The 17,026-nt window shown below is 41.7% G+C and overlaps 1 protein-coding gene across 1 annotated transcript in view; it reads left to right on the forward strand.

The window, feature by feature from the left end:
* Positions 1-802: 802 nt before the first annotated feature.
* LOC121290480 (leucine-rich repeat-containing protein 63) overlaps positions 803-17,026 on the forward strand; it is a 52,071-nt gene continuing 35,847 nt past the window's right edge. Inside the window, exons 1-4 of the mRNA XM_041210920.1 lie at positions 803-893; positions 7,424-7,831; positions 10,643-10,717; positions 15,044-15,198. Coding sequence (XP_041066854.1) covers positions 803-893; positions 7,424-7,831; positions 10,643-10,717; positions 15,044-15,198 — 729 coding nt within the window. The remainder of the gene's footprint in view (positions 894-7,423; positions 7,832-10,642; positions 10,718-15,043; positions 15,199-17,026) is intronic.

Raw genomic sequence — 17,026 nt, forward strand, 5'->3', positions numbered from 1 at the left:
TCCAGGATTGGAGCACACAATCTAGGTTGACACTTCAATACAGTAGTAAGGGAGTGCTGCTCTGTTCAAGATGTAATTTTTCACTTCAGAAGCTAAACTGAAGGCCTGACTGTGTTCAGATGCATGCAGAAAACTGCATGGTGCTCTGAAATAGTGCAGTATTTATAACTTAACAGCACCAAAAATGGTCTAACTGGCAAACTGCTCATTATTCTTATTGCTGTTTGTGAGGCCTTGCTGTGTGCAAATTGACAGCTGTGCTTGCCTACATATCAGCAATGACACTTTAAAAGTAATTCATTGTAAGGTAAAACAAAAACAGAATTACCTGGAAAAACTCAGCACGTCTGGCAGCATCGGCGGAGAAGAAAAGAGTTGACATTTCGAGTCCTCATGACCCTTCAACTTTCTTCTCCGCCGATGCTGCCAGACCTGCTGAGTTTTTCCAGGTAATTCTGTTTTTGTTTTGGATTTCCATCATCCACAGTTTTTTGTTTTTATCATTGTAAGGTAAATTGGATGACCTGAGGATTTGAAAAGCACTATTTAAATGCAAGTTCTTTCAGTTTGGCGAATGGTTCCACCCAATTGCATGTCAGGGTTTCTTTTGAAGCTCACAAAGGGCTACAATGAATAAAGGCAAAAACAGTCATTGAAGGAACAATTCAGAAGTCTTCCTTGTGATCTCCTTAACCAATTAATTTAACATGCCATGCATGCTCTGTTTAATGTGAAATATGACATTGTTTCAATTAACTATTTGTTGTTGAAAAAAAATGTGCAGGTTTGAACTGGGCTCAATATGTCCAAACATCCACAGCTTCTTCGCAGACCATTGCCACCAAAAGATGCATTACCGCCAAAACCCTGTGAACCCAGGAGTAAATCTCCTGGTAAGTACAGTAGTTTCATTGGACTTGACATAGAGGTAAATGGTCTCATTGTGGCACTAAAATGTTTAAGACCATTTACTTGTTCTTTTGATCTTAAATAGTTTTATTTCCTGCATATCTATTTAATTTGTCAATGTATTTTTAGACATTGTGTCATAGTGTCAGCTGCGGCTCGATAAGTTGCACTGTTGCTTCTGAATCAGAGGGTTGTCGGTTCAAGGCTCAATCCAGAGGCTTGAGCACAAGACTTCAAGCTGACACTCCAGTGCAAGCCTGCAGGATTGCTGCACTGATGAAGGTGCTGTTTTTTGGATGAAACCAAAATCCTGTCAGGTGGACATAAAAGATCTTATGGCAATGTTTAGAAGACGGGCAAGCGATCTATTCTCTTGGCCAATATTAAGATTCCTGTATGAGTGCTTTATATCACAAAAGGCTAGTGTGCCAGTACAGCAAGTAATTAGGAAAGCTAATAGAATGCTCATTTACTGTGAGGAGAATTGAATCCAAAAGTAGGGAGGTTATGCTTCAGCTATGCAGGGCACCAGTGAGACCACATTTGCAGTACTGATCACCTTATTTAAGGAAGGATGTAAAGGTGTTGGAAACAGTTCAGAGAAGGTTTACTGGACTGATACCTGGAATGGGTGGGTTGTCTTATGAGGAAAGGTTGGACAGATTAGGCTTGTATATGCTGGAGTTTAGAAAAGTAAGAGAAGACTTGATTGAAACTTTTAAGATCCTGAGGGGTCTTGACAGGGTGGATGTGGAGAGGATGTTTCCTCTTGTAGGAGAATTAGAACTAGGGGTCACTGTTTAAAAATAAGAGGTCGCCCATTTAGAAGAGAGATGAGGGGAAATTTTTTCACTCAGAGGGTTGTGAGTTTTTGGAACTCTTCTTGAAAAGGTGGTGGAAGCAGAGTCTTTGAATGTTTTTAAGGCAGAGGTGGATAGATTCTTGGTAAGCAAGGGGCTGATAGGTTATCAGGATAGGAGGGATGCAGATTTCAGCTTACTATCAGATCAGCCATGATCTTATTAAATAGCGGAGCAGGCTTGAGGGGCTGAATGACCTACTCCTACTCCTTGTTTGTATGTTCGTAAGGAACTTTACTCCCTTGGTAGCTCATTTTAATGTTGAGATGGAGTGGTTTGGAGTACCTGCTTTCTTACAACATTGAAAATAAGTTCATAAAGTGACCAGGTGTCCCTGAACACTTTCAAATTGCAGCCTTATGCTGAGTCAGAGTTATACTTGAGTATCCAGTGTGAGACAGCATTCTGAAGTGGGTCTTGCACCATTTAGCTTCATACAAACATATGAAATAGGAGCAGAAGTAGGCCATTCAGCCCATCGAGCCTGCTCTGCCATTCAGTAAGATCATGGCTGATCTGTTTGTATCACTTATTCCACATTCCCATCTACCCCCCAATAAGCTTTGATTCCCTTGCAAAATAAGAATCTATCTACCTTCATCTTAAAAATATTCAATGACCCCGACTCTACTGCCTTCTGAGGCAGCGAGTTCCAAAGTTGCACAACCCCTGAGAGAAAAAAATTCTCCTCATCTCTGCCCTAAAAGGGCGACACCTAATTTTAAAACAGTGCCCCTTAGTTCTGGACTCACCCACAAGAGGAAACATCATTTCCACATCCACCTTGTCAAGACTGTTCAGGATCTTACATACTTCAGTCAAATCACCCCTCACTCTTCTAAACTCCAGTGGAAACAAGCCCAGCCTGTCCAACCTATCCTCAGAAGACAACCCACTTAATCCAGGAATCAATCTAGTAAACTTCCTTTGAACCGCCTCTAACGCATTAACATCCTTCGTTAAATAAGGAGACCAAAACTACAGTATTCAAGATGTGGTCTCACCAATGTTCTGTGTAACTGAAGTATAACATCCTTACTTTTATGTTCAATTCCTCTCATAACAAAGGATAGATTTCCATTAACCTTCTTAATTACTTGTACCTGCATACTAACTTTTTGTAACTCACTAGATCCCTCTGCACCTTGAAATTCTGCATTTGTTCTCCATTTAAGTAGTACTCTGCTTTTTTATTCTTCCTGCCAAAGCAAACAACTTCACATTTTCCCACATTGTACTCCATCTGGCAGATTTTTGCCCACTCACTCAACCTATCTGTTTGCAACCTCCTTATGTCCTCTTCACAACATACTTTCCTACCTATCTTTGTGTCGTCTGCAAATTTAGCTACCATGCCTTCGCTGCCCTCATCTGAGGCATTGATATATATTGTAAGAAGTTGAGGCTCTAGCACTGACCCCTGCGGGACTCCACTCGTTACATCCTGCCAATCAGAAAATGACCCATTTATGTATACTGTTTATTTTCTCCCAGCCACCCAATCTTCTATCCATGCTAATGTGTTACTCCCTACACCATGAGCTTTTATTTTCCGCATTAACCCTTGATGTGGCACTTTATCGAATGCCTTCTGGAAATCCAAGTACAGTATATCTACAGGGTCCCCTATATCCACGGCGCAATTTACCCCTTCAAAGAGCTCCAATAAACACTAAGGAGCCACATCAGGAAAGTGGCAATACAGGTTATTCCTAGTTTATGTTAGCCGCTTTAATGGAACACGGTAAATGACATTGACACCAGGCATTTGTACTTTTGATTTGAAAGATCTGCAGTCACATTCTTCCTATAATGTGGTGACCAGAACTGCACACAGTACTCCAGATGTGGCCTCACCAAGATTCTATACAACTCCAACATAACCTCCCTACTTTTGTAATCTGTGCCTCGATTGATAAAGGCAAGTGTCCCATATGCCTTTCTCACCACCCCACTAACATGCCCCTCTGCCTTCAGAGATCTATGGACACACATGCCAAGGTCCCTTTGTTCCTCAGAACTTCCGAGTGTCATGCCGTTCATTGAATACTTCCTTGTCAAATTACTCCTTCCAAAGTGTATCACCTCACACTTTTCAGGGTTAAATTCTATCTGCCACTTATCTGCCCATTTGATCATCCCGTCTATATCTTCCTGTAGCCTAAGACATTCAACCTCACTGTTAACCACCCGGCCAATCTTTGTGTCATCCGCAAACCTGCTAATCCTACCGCCCACATAGTCATCTTTGTCGTTTATATAAATGACAAATAATAGGGGACCGAGCACAAATCCCTGTGGTACGCCACTGGACACCGGCTTCCAGTCACTAAAGCATCCTTCTGACATCATCCTCTGTCTCCTACAACTAAGCCAATTTTGAATCCACCTTATCAGATTACCCTGTATCCCATGTGCATTTGCCTTCTTTATAAGTCTCCCATGTGGGACCTTGTCAAAGGCTTTGCTGAAATCCATATAAACTCCATCAACTGCACTACCCTCATCTACACACCTGGTCACTTCCTCAAAAAATTCAATCAAGTTTGTTAGGCATGACCTCCCTCTGACAAAGACATGCTAACTATCCCTGATCAAACCTTACCTCTCCAAATGGAAATAGATTCTCTCCTTCAGAATTTTCTCCAATAGTTTCCCTACCACTGACGTGAGACTCACTGGCCTGTAGTTCCCTGGCTTATCTCTATAACTCTCCTTAAATAGCGGAACCACATTAGCTGTTCTCCAGTCCTCTGGCATCTCCCCCATGGCCAGAGAGGAATTAAAAATTTGGGTCAGAGCCCCTGCGATCTCCTCCCTTGCCTCCCTCAGCAGCCTGGGGCACAAATCATCCGGACCTGGAGATTTGTCCCCTTTTAATCCTGCCAACACCTCCAATACCTTGTCACTCTCTATATCAATTTGCTCAAGAACCTCACAGTCTCTCTCCCTGAGTTCGATACCTTCATCCTCATTCTCTTGGGTGAAGATGGTTGTGAACTATTCATTCAACACTCTAGCGTTGTTCTCTAGCTCCACCCATAGATTGCCCCCTTGGTCCCTAATGGTCCCTACTCTTTCCCTGGTTATCTTCTTCCCGTTGATATACTTATAGAATATCTTGGGATTTTCCCTACTTTTACCGGCCAGAGCTTTCTCATATCCCCTCTTTGCTCTCCTAATTGCTTTCTTAAGCTCCACCCTGCATTTCTGTACTCCACTAATGCCTCTGCTGATTTGCTTCCCTAGTACCTGCTAAAAGCTTCTCTTTTCCTTCTCATCGTAACCTGAATATCTCTGTCATCAATGGTTCTCTGGGCTTGTTACTCCTTCTTATCACCCTAGAGGGAACATGTTGAGCTTGTACCCTTCCCATTTACTTTTTGAATGCCCCCACTGCTCCTCTGTAGATTTGTCCACAAGTAACTATTCCCAGTCTACCTTGGCCAGACCCTGCCTTATTTTACTAAAATCCACTCTCCCCCAATCCAAAACATTTTTTTGCAATTTGTCTATTTCTTTATCCATAACAAACTTAAACAGTACCATGTTGTGGTCGCTATCACTAAAATGCTCCCCCACCACCACCTAAGCCACCAGTCTGGCTTCATTCCCCAGAATTAGGTCCAGCACTGCACTGTCTCTAGTTGGACCTTCTACATATTGACTTAAAAGGTTCTCCTGTACACATTGCAAGAAATCCACTCCATCCAAGCCCTTAACACTATGTCTATCCCAATTAATGTTGGGAAAGTTGAAATCACCTAATATAATTACCCTATTGTTATTGCTTTTACATACCTATGCAAGTTGTGCACATATTTGCTCCTCAATTTCCCACTGACTATCTGGGGGTCTATAATAAACACCTAACAACGTGGCTGCTCCTTTTTTATTCCTAAACTCTACCCACAAAGCTTCATTCGATGCCCCCTCCAAGATATCATCTCTCCTTACTGCAGTAATGGACTCCTTAACTAATAATGCAATGCCTCCTCCTCTTTTACCCCCTCCCCTGTTTCCCCTGAAGATTCTATATCCCAGAATGTTGAGCTGCCAATCCTGCCCCTCCCTCAACCATGTCTTAGTGATGGCTACTTTTTCACAATTCCACGTGTCAATCCTCACCCTTAACTCATCCATTTTACCTGTAATACTCCTGGCATTAAAGTAGAGGCCATCGAGCCTTGCCTTACTCCCTTAAAACTTAATGCAGCTGTACTCCCTCTGACTTGATTGTTTTACTGTATTATGATGTGTCCCTATTCTGCTAACATTCTGTGTCCCCTCCCCCTGCCAAATTAGTTTAAAATCCTCCCAACAGCACTAGCAAACCCGCCCGCAAGGTTGTTAGACCCGCTCTGGTTCAGATGTAGACCGTCCCGGCTTGTACAGGTCCCACCTTCCCCAGAAACGGTCCCAGTGATCCAGGAATCGAAAACCCTCCCTCCTGCACCAACTCTTAAGCCACATATTCATCTGCGCTATTCTCCTATTTCTCATCTCGCTAGCACGTGGCACTGGGAGTAATCCAGAGATTACAATCCAAGAGGTCTTGCTTTTTACTGCCTAACTCCCCGAATTCTTGATGCGAGACCTCATCCCTCTTTCTACCTATGTCATTGGTACCAACATGTACCATGACCTCTGCCTTATCACCCTACCCCTTCAGGATGCCCTGCAGCCGTTCAGTAATATCCTGGACCCTGGTATCAGGGAGGCAACATACCATCCTGGAGTCACGTTGGTGGCCACAGTAGTGCCTATCTGTTCCCCTGACTATAGAATCCCCTATTACTATTGCTCTTCCTCCCTTCCTTCCCTCCTGTATAGAAAGCTTGCTTGTGGTGCTAGAAGCTTGGTTCTGTCCGCACTCCCTGGAGGAACCAGCGCCCTTATCAGCCTCCAAAATGGAATACCGATTTGCAAATGGGACCCCATTCTCTCGATTCCTCCATTACCTCTAAATTGTCAGACTGCTGTCTGATATCTATTCCTGAATGAGCAGAAATTTTCTCCAACTAAATATTGGGAAGCCACTGTCTTCAGTCCCTATCGCTTCTCATCCTCTTATACATCACTGATTTTAATTGCTTCACCATCGATGGCTATGCCTTCAGCTGGTGAAGCCCTAAGCTCTTGAATTTCCTCTCAAAACCACTCTGCCTCTAACTCTCTTTCATTCTGCCACTTTTTGGTGATCTGCCCCAATATCTCTTTATGTGGATTGGTTTCAAAGTTTATTTGATGAAGCTCCTATGATGTACCTTGGGATAGTTTACTAAATTAAAGGTGCTATATAAATGCAAATTATTGTTGTTATTGTCACTGATAGTAAAATGTCCTGGTATATATTACAGCAAATGCTTCCCCATTATCCCTCACAGCACGATTTAGCCAATCCCTGTGCTTCGTGTAATGTTTGCCTTCCAGGTCACCACAAAATTTACAGTAAACATTTTAACAGAGTTTTCCAGAATGTATAAATGTTTGCCACATTATACTGGTTATATTTATCAACACTATAGGTTTTTCATGTGATGATGTTTTGGTCAGTCATCAGAAAGATTACAATACAATAGTGTAATAACTTGAAAAAAAGACTGTTGTAGAATTTTTTAACCATTTACAGCCTTTATAAATATATGTTATAGATAAAATTTCACCGAGAAATGAATCAGCTCCTGATGGTGAATACAAGACGGAACAGGACTCTACCAACCAATCAGAGATATCCTACAGGTCTTCTAGTCCAAATAGATTTCTTCCCTGTGGTTTTACTGCACACAGACGGGATGATCTGAATTTTGCAGAGGACAATCTTTGGGGCAATATTCCAAATGAGTTCAGATCGAATGGTTTTCTTCAGAAACCTAATGTGAATTCTCCACCTTTGCAAACTAAAAGGATATTTTTATCCCGCTATAACTATAAAAAAATTGTGAAACTCCTTGACGCTGAATTATGGAACCAGAACCAGGAAAAAGTGAACATAGTGGAATTGCCTTTTGATGATATTCCAGCACCATCAAGGCGAATCCCTGAGAGACAACGTATTATTGGTATGATATTTCTATAGTTTGGGAAAATTACAGCTAAAATTCTAGGATTGTCTTGCTTGCAAACAGAAAATCACTTCTAATAGCAGAGAAGATAGGATTTTTCGGAATTTTAAAAGTAGATTTTCCTTATTAGCTGTTGAAAAATATATTTGGAAGTGGAGGGACTAAATTATCCCTGCGTTGGAGAAGGAGGTGGGGTGACAAGTTCGCCAGTATTCCTACTCATCATACAACAACTAGAAGTGCATGTGTATGTGGAGATTAACTGAAAACAGAAATATTGTAACTTGCTATGTACTCTGCAGTGGAATAGTGCAACAACACTCATTTTAAAGATTCACACGTGAAGTATGGCTGCTAGGACAGGTACCCTAGAGAAGTGTTTATGACTTTTGTACAGAAAAAGGAGGGGACAAATTTGGCAGAGACAAGGGGAAAGATTACTTATAGGAGAATTCAGGAGTGCCAATTTTTGACAAGCCCTACTTCACCTGCACCACACCCCCTCTCACCTCATTCCCCAATCATAAATGATGAGGTCTGAGGAGCTCCAGATATTAGGCCTCGGACCTCATTATACTGATGATGGCATAATGGTGAAAGCCAAAGAGGTAAGTACTGCAAATTTGGGCCGTCTTTAGTGCAGTGGCCCACAAGTAAGTGGCGGCGTTGGATTTACTGTGGTTGGGACATGGGGGAGCGACTAGGGCCTCTGGTGTCTGGGGAATGGGGATATCAGGAGTTAGGGGGACTGGAGGTTGGGGATCTTGAGATTGGAAATGGCCATGATCGGCATGGGGATTGTGGTAAACATTTAATTTTTTTTTGTATGTATGGAGGTAGGCGATATTTAGTTTGCTTTTCCATGATGCAAACCAATGTAGCAGGGATTTGAAACAAGTGTTTAGGCCCTTTTTTTCAATAATTCATTGGATGAAGCTGTCACTACTAATGCCAGTATTTATTGCCCATCCTTAATTGCCCTTGAGAAGATGGTGATAATCTGCCTTCTTGAACATAACTGAGTGGCTTACTAGGCCATTTTAGAGGACAGTTCAGAGTCAACCATATTGCTGTGGGTCTGGAGTTAATATATGAGGCAGACCAGGTAAGGATGGCAGATTTCCTTCCCTATAGGACATTATATGTAAGGAACCTCATCTGCTTCGGATGTGGGTAAAGGACCCCTCTTGCTTGTCTTTGCCCAATGTTTGAGCAGCACAGGTCCTGCCTGCCATTTTGGGACCTTAGGAGACTGTTTAGCCTAAAAAGCAGGCACAATTTAACCCTACCTTATGACCAGGCTCCCAGCATAGATGCTTGCCACCAGCCCTGCAAGGAATGATTAGGTGCCATCAATGGGTTTGAAATCCAATTCCAATCAAGGGACTTGAAGACCTGTGATAGTTGTAAAGAGTCCCCTGACAAATTGGCTGTCAGAGCTGCTAGTTTTGGCCCGTAGAGGAATTCCCTGTAAGTCAGCAGAAAATAGTATTAGATTATCACCCTGCCTCAGAGAAGCTGTAAAAATGGTTGGTGTAGGAAATGGAAGGTGAAATGTTTAACAAAATCACAGCAACACCTGGCTTTGAAGTGTTGAATTTCTGAAAAGGTGATTCTGTTAATGAGCTTTTGGCAAAAGCGTCATTCTCATTTTTTTTGTTAGACGAGCTGTCCTCAGAGGATAAAAGACGTGCTTCTAAGAATATAACTAATTGTGTGTCAGGACTAACACATATAATTATATTTTTGTTCATGTGTAGTAATTTTGTGTACTAATGTTCATTCACTTCCCCTTGCTTTCAACTCGCTGTTGGCAGTAAAATTTCTAACACAGACCCCTGTTTTGTCTGCCAACTGCTTTTCAAGTTGTAATTAATATACTAATTTATCCAAAATGACTTTGTTTCCACTTTGTATTAATTGCTCCCATTTTATGCAAGTATCAAAGCATTTGGAGGGAGTACAGAATTTTAGTAGTAAGAAAGACAAACATGGAAGGTGGACTGAAAATCTCTTTATTGAGAAAGGCATTGCTTCAAACTAATCCTTGATTTAATTTACATAATATGAATAGAATGCAATTTTCACTGTGAAATCTGTCAATTTCGTGATCAAAAATAATAAAGGTGCCACCTTACTATCTGTGCAGATTTAGGGCATTTTTTTTTTTCAAGTTGAGCTAAGCCAAAGCTGGTCTATGCTTTGTTGTTGGGAAAAAGAGAACTCTTTTTTTCCCCCTTAGATCTGTGGGCTGGATTGGGCACAGGGTTTGGCCAACAGGGCAGGCAAGCAAGATCACCACCCTAATTAACATCTCCCCTTTGATCCAGGGGCACAATGTCTGCCCCAGTCAAAACAACTGTACAAAGGGAATGAAACGACATGCGTTCCCTCAGGTATCACAAGAAAGCCAACATGTCACAACAGCGCAAAATGCCTGAGATTGTACATAACTACCCCAATCTTTTTTTGATAGAATTGGCACTTTAAACATCAAGCAAGATGTGTCAGTCACGTCCCAAGAACACAGTTTTAAAAAAACTGGCTTGCCAGTGCCCTACTCTGTTCCACATAGAACTCCTGTACATTAGTTTTTCCTCATTCATTACCAGGAAAAGACCAACCGCCGTTTTCTCAAGGGCAAATAAGGATGGGAAACAAATTGTCAACATTCCCATTAATGTCCACATCCTAAGCATGAAATACAACAGATTTGCCAGAACAAATAATATCATCAGTGAACTTTCACATTATCAATCAGCCATTTATATGAATTTGTACCGATAACTGGGAATTTTATTGTTCCAGAGATGATTGCTGCCACTAGAATCCAAGAAAATTACTTTAGACATGGTATCAGCTCAGGATTGCCCAGCTATCCAGGTAATGACAATATCGTAAAAATTATAAGAAAAGATCCCTAATGGAATGTAAAAACATAATCACATCAGTAGAACATTTGCCACGATAGTCAGCTTTATTTTTGAAAAATTGTCATACTCTTTTCAATGTAGTATCACAAAACGCTAAATAGATGTAGGATAGCATTTATATTTAAGAAGTCTTATTGCACAATTCATTGATAATAAAATTTTAAGAAGACCTGTAGATAAGCTGGTTTTCTGTCTTTATTTACAGATACTGATCTCTCAAAGTTCATAACTTAGTTGACCTTAAGAATCCAGTTTCTTAGAGACACTGTCACCATTTCTGTCAGTAAATTGAGTTGCAAAACATCCAGTGGTATATAAGGTGATAGAATAATGAAGTAATTTGCTGAGTGTTAATATGTATCTGGGTTTGAACTTAAAATGGAGGATACAAGCTGGGATGTCGGGCTGGAGGATATTGCAGAATATAGAATATATTTGCATTATGGACTATTTGTAGATGAGAATAAGGATTTTGAAATCCATTTGATTGAAGTCAATGTGCTGGAAGTCAGTGACAGAGGGGGTGAAATTGGGATAGTGTTCGCAACCATTTTCAGCCAGAAGTGCTGAGTGGATGATCCATCTTGGACTCCTAAATAGAGGTTTCCATCATCATAGATGCCAGTCTTCAGCCAATTTGATAAGCACCATGTGATACCAAGAATGGCAGAGTGCACTAAATACAGAAAAGACTATTGCCCAAGTATGTCCTGTCCACAAAAGCAAGACAATCAAGTGGCATCTATTCACCAACATCCAGACTGTAGTGCTGAAAACTTATGCTCCAGAGCTAGCCAGACCTCCAGCCAGTGCACTTACAGTTCTGGCATCTAGCTGACAAAATGCAAAATTGCCTAGTACTCCTGCTGATAAAAAGCAGGAACAATCCAGTCACCAGGGCTATCAAGTGACACACTTACCAATGACCTGTTCACTGATGCTCAGTTTGGGTTTGGCTTCCCAAACCTGTGCCCATCTTTCCATATTTCAATCCTACCAATCATGATTCCACCAAAATAGACTTTTCCAAAATCTCAAATGACATTTGTTACAGCTGGGATGGGAGGAGTGCACGTATTATCTAGTCCCACTACTCCACAGGTCGTACCATTAATTTAAATGTTTAATTTACTAGCCAAACTGGCCAATTGTTTGCCTTCTCTACTGGTACCCAGAATAAAAGATACTTTAACCAGTCAATAAATTCAGAACAATTGTTTCTTGTAAAACAAAACTTTTTTAACAAGTTGCAAGTATTGGTTAACTCTCAGTTGTAACCTGGAAGTATAATTATCTATCTCTTCTTAAAAAAAGTTCCCCCAGTACACACACCGACAAACAAGGGACAAACAGATGGACTTTAGAGTATAGGCTTTATAGAATAAAGGATAAAGTTTGCAGGTTCTCGATGCTGTCAGTTCCCTCATGTGAAGATCCTGGTGGACGTCTGGAAGTTCTCACCAACGGAACTTTACTGTAGACAAGAATATGTATACGACTGGATCAGTTCTTCTGGTCCTAGCTTTCCAAATGCAGACAAGTTACACACAGATGAGAATTCTCTGGTTACAGGTTGATAGCCACGCACAATTTCAGCACCTTCTGCAGGAGAGAGCCAGTTAGGATAGCCTTCCTTTCTCAGCTTATTCCAAGATTGACTTCAAAACCAGCAGGTTTAAACTTCAGGTTTTTTTTTCTCTCTGCCATGTGATTTCCAGCAAGTTACTAGCCTTTGCCTTTCTCAGTCCTCCCCACCCCCCCATCAATTAAAGTGATTGCAGTTCGAAACAAACAGACCTTTCTCAAGTACCATGCAGGTCAGGTGATATCTTGGAAAAGGCCTGCTTGTTGACAGTTCCCAGGTGAACTTATAACCTTCTTTAAAAAAATTCCAGGTCAGCATCCAAATGTCCAAATAATAGTTTACTTCCTTAAAAGAAAAAAAGTTTTAAAAATGTGATTTTCCCAACTCATTTTATGTGACTGTGACAAAAGTAATCTATTCCTCATCACCTTTCTCTACCAGTCTGCAGTGTTTGACACAGCTGACCACATCAGCCTCCTCCAACACCTCTCCATTGTTGCCCAGTTGGGTGGAACTGCAATACCTGGTTCCATTCTTATCTATATAGTGGTATCCAAAGTATCAGATGCAATAACTCCTCTTTCTGCTCCTGCACTACTACCTCTGATGTCCCACTTGGATTTACCCTTGACTCGCCTACATCTTGTCTACCTGCTGTCCCGTGGTGGCATCACCTGAAAATATAGCGTTAGTCTTCACTTGTATGCTGGCAGCCTCCAGCTCTATCTCAAATTCCACTACTTTCAACTCCTCCACTGTCTCTAAATTATCAGACTGCTTGTTTGATAACCAGTATTGCATCAACAGAAATTTCCTCCAATTAAATATTGGGAAGACTGCAGGCATTGTCTTTGGTCCATGCCACAAACTCTGCTTTCTAGCCACTGACTCCATCCCTCTCTCTGGTAATTGTCTGAAGCTAAACCAGACTTTTCTCAATCTTGGTGTCATATTTCACCCCAGATGAGCTTCCAACAGCATATTTGCTCCATCACCAACATGGTTAGTTTCCTTCATGACATGGCCTGACTCTCCCCCACCTCAGCTCATCTGCTGCCAAAACATTCATCCATGCCTTTGTTACCTTGGACTAGACTATTGCAACACAATCCTGGCTGGCCTCCCACACTTACCCTCCATAATCTTGAGGTCATCCAAAACTCTATTGCCTGTGTTCTTACTTGCATCAAGTTCCATTCCCTCATCACTCCTGTGCTCACTGACCCACACTGGCACCTGGTCAAGCCGCACTCAGTTTTAAAATTCTCACCCTTTTTAAAAATCCTCAATGGCCTCATATCTCCCTATCTCTGTAATCGCCTCCAGTGGCATAGCCCTCCAAGATATCTGTGCTCATCAATTCTGGCCTCTTGAGCATCCTTGATTTTTTTTGTTCCTCCGTTGGTGATCGTTCCTTCAGCAACCCAGGCCCTAAGCTCTGGAATATACCCCTCTGCCTCTCTACCTCTTTTTCATCCTTTAGAACAAGTCTCAAAACCTACTTCTTGATTAAGCTTTTGACCATCTGCCCTAATATCTCCTCATGAGGCTCGGTGGAGACTGATAACAAGATAAGAGCCCATGGGATCAAAGGCAATTTGGCAAATTAGATCCAGAATTGGCTGAGTGGCAGGAAGCAGAGGGCGATGGTCGAGGGGTGTTTTTGTGACTGGATGCCTGTGTCCAGTGGGGTTCCACAGGGACTGGTGTTGGGTCCCTTGCTGTTTGTGGTATATATAAACGATTTAGACTTGAATGTAGGAGGGTTGATCAGTAAGTTCGCAGATGACATGAAAATTGGTGCGGTGGTAAATAATGAAGAGGATAGCCTTAGATTATACAGGACGGGCTGGTCAGATGGGCTGATCAGTGGCAAATGGAATTTAATCCGGATAAGTGTGAGGTGATGCACTGGGCAGGACAAACAAAGCACAGGAATACACGATGAATGGTAGGACCCTGGGAAGTACCGAGGATCAGAGGGACCTTGGTGTGCATGTCCACCAGTCCCTTAAGGTAGCGGGACAGGTAGATAAGGTGGTTAAGAAGGCATTTGGGATACTTGCCTTTATTAGCCGTGGCATAGAATATAAGAGCAGGGAGGTTATGCTGGAATTGTATAAAACCCTGGTTAGGCCACAGCTCGAGTATTGCATGCAGTTCTGGAATCCGCATTAAGGAAGGATGTGATTGCACTAGAGAGAGTGCAGAGGAGATGTACGAGAGTTTTAGTTATGAGGAGAGATTGGATAGACTGGGTTATTTTCTCTGGAGCAGAGGAGATTGAGGGGGGACATGATTGAGGTGTATAAAATTATGAGGGGCATAGATAGGGTAGAGAGGAAGGAAATTTTCCCCCTTGGTGGAGGGATCAATAACCAGGGGGCATAGATCTAAGGTAAGGGGCAGGAGGTTTAGAGGGGATGTGAGGAAGAATTTTTTCACCCAGAGGGTGGTGGGAGTCTGGAACTCACTGCTTGAAAGGGTGGACGCAGACTCGATGGGTCAAAGGGCCTTTTTCTGTGCTGTAGACCTCTATGACTATGAGATTTTGTTTTATGACACTCCTGTGAAGTGCCATAGGAAATTTTATTACATTAAAGGTTCCATATACACATAACGTTGTTGTCTTCAATAAACTAATAAACATGCATTTTAGCATTTATGGAATTTATACTTTTCTGACTTCAGGAGCAGTTCCAAATATTGAAGGACGTAAACAATTTCTTGAATATCCAGACACTGAATCCCCAGTCATGGAGGAAGAACCAGAAAAAAGAATAAACCCGTATGAGATTTTTGTTCTAAGATCCCTAGCAGTTGGAAATGATTCTTTAAATTTCAGGGTAAGTAGTTTAAAGATTGTGTCATCAAAATTCAGTAATTTTCAGCAAATGTAGAATTTGGATTTGGACTATTAGAAATACTGCAAATTTGTAGGATTACCAATTTCAGAACTTTACTGCATGAAATTAATGTGTAATTGATGAATAATCAGTGTTCGTATCGAACCTGGCAAAATTGCAGCAAAATGAAGGATGAAGTTCAATCACAACACTATGACCAGCCAAACATGCAAAATGATGTGCTGGAAAAGACCAGTTTGTCCATTGAGTCTTCCCCACACACGTCATGATTCACAACAATCCGCACCCACCAGCAGCTACATAATCTTCTGGTAAGAGCAAAAAAGATTTTAAAAGTCGAGGCCAATTTAGGGAGAAAAGTAATCTGAGTAATTCCTCTCCCACCCCTCCCCACATGATCAAAATTAATCTAGAAGATGCTCTGACAATGATTTATACTTATTAAGTATTCCATCTATTTTGAGCAAGCCGTGATCTTCATTCCAGCCAGCAACTAATCCAGCCCTCTTTAGAAGATCTTGACCTCCTCCTGAGATCCTCAGCATCATATATGCCAGTCTTCAGCTAATTTGATTCACCCCACATGAGCCATGACAACCTCCCAGCTGTAGTACTACTCCAGAACTAGCTGGACTTCTAGCTAAACTATTCCAGTACAGTTACAAACACTGGCACCTACCTGACAATGTGGAAAATGCCCAGATATTCTAGTCCACAAAAAGCCGGACAAATCAACTCCGGCCAATTGCCACCCCATCAGCCCACTGTCAATCAATAAAATGACGGAAGGTGTCGTTGACAGTACTATCAAAGCAGCAGTTACTCAGCAACCATCTACTCATCAATGCTCAGTTTGGGCCACCAGGGCCACTCAGCTCCAGACCATATCAGCCTTGGTCTAAACATGACTGAAAGAGCTGAATTCTAGAGGTCAGGTGAGAATGACTTTCATTGACATCAAGGGAACATTTGACTGAATGTGGCATCAAAGAGCTCAAGCAAAATTGAAGTCAATGGAAATTAGAGGGCAAACTCTCCACTGATTGGAGTCATACCTAGCACAAAAGAAAATGGTTGTAGTTGTTGGAAGCTAAATATCTCAGCCCCAGGATATCGCTGCAGGAGATCCTTAAGGTAGTGTCCTAGGCCCAACCATTTTCAGCTGTTTCATCAGTGACCTTCCCTCCATCATAAGGTCTGACAATTGCACAGTCTTCAGTACCATTTGCAGCTCCTCATATAGTTAAACAGTCCATGTCCACATGCATCAAGACTTCAACAACATTCAGGCTTGGGCTGATAAGTGACAAGTAACATTCATGACACACAAGTGCCAAGCAATGATAATCTTGAAGAAGAGAGAACCTAACCATCTCTCCTTGACATTCAACAGCATTATGATCACTGAATCCCCTACCAACAACATCTTGGGAGTTACCATTGACCAGAAACTTAATTGGATCAGCCATATAAATATAAAAGCAAAATACTGTGGATGCTGGAAATCTGAAACAAAAACAGAAAATTCTGGAAAAACTCAGCAAGTCTAGCAGCATCTGTGGAGAGAGAAACACAGTTAACATTTTGTGTCCGTGTGACCTTTCTTAGGAGACATAATAAGCCATATAAATAGTCTGCCTTGTAAATAATCTGGCTACAAGAGCAGATCAAAGGCTGAGAAATTCACAGCTAGTGACTCCCCGGAACTTGTTCACCATCTACAAAGGACAAGTCATGAGGGTGTTGGAATAGTCCCCACTTGCCTGGATGAGTGTTAGCTCCAAGATCACTGAAGAATCTTGACACC

This window comes from Carcharodon carcharias, chromosome 18, assembly GCF_017639515.1.
Source record: "Carcharodon carcharias isolate sCarCar2 chromosome 18, sCarCar2.pri, whole genome shotgun sequence".
Taxonomy (NCBI): domain Eukaryota; kingdom Metazoa; phylum Chordata; class Chondrichthyes; order Lamniformes; family Lamnidae; genus Carcharodon; species Carcharodon carcharias.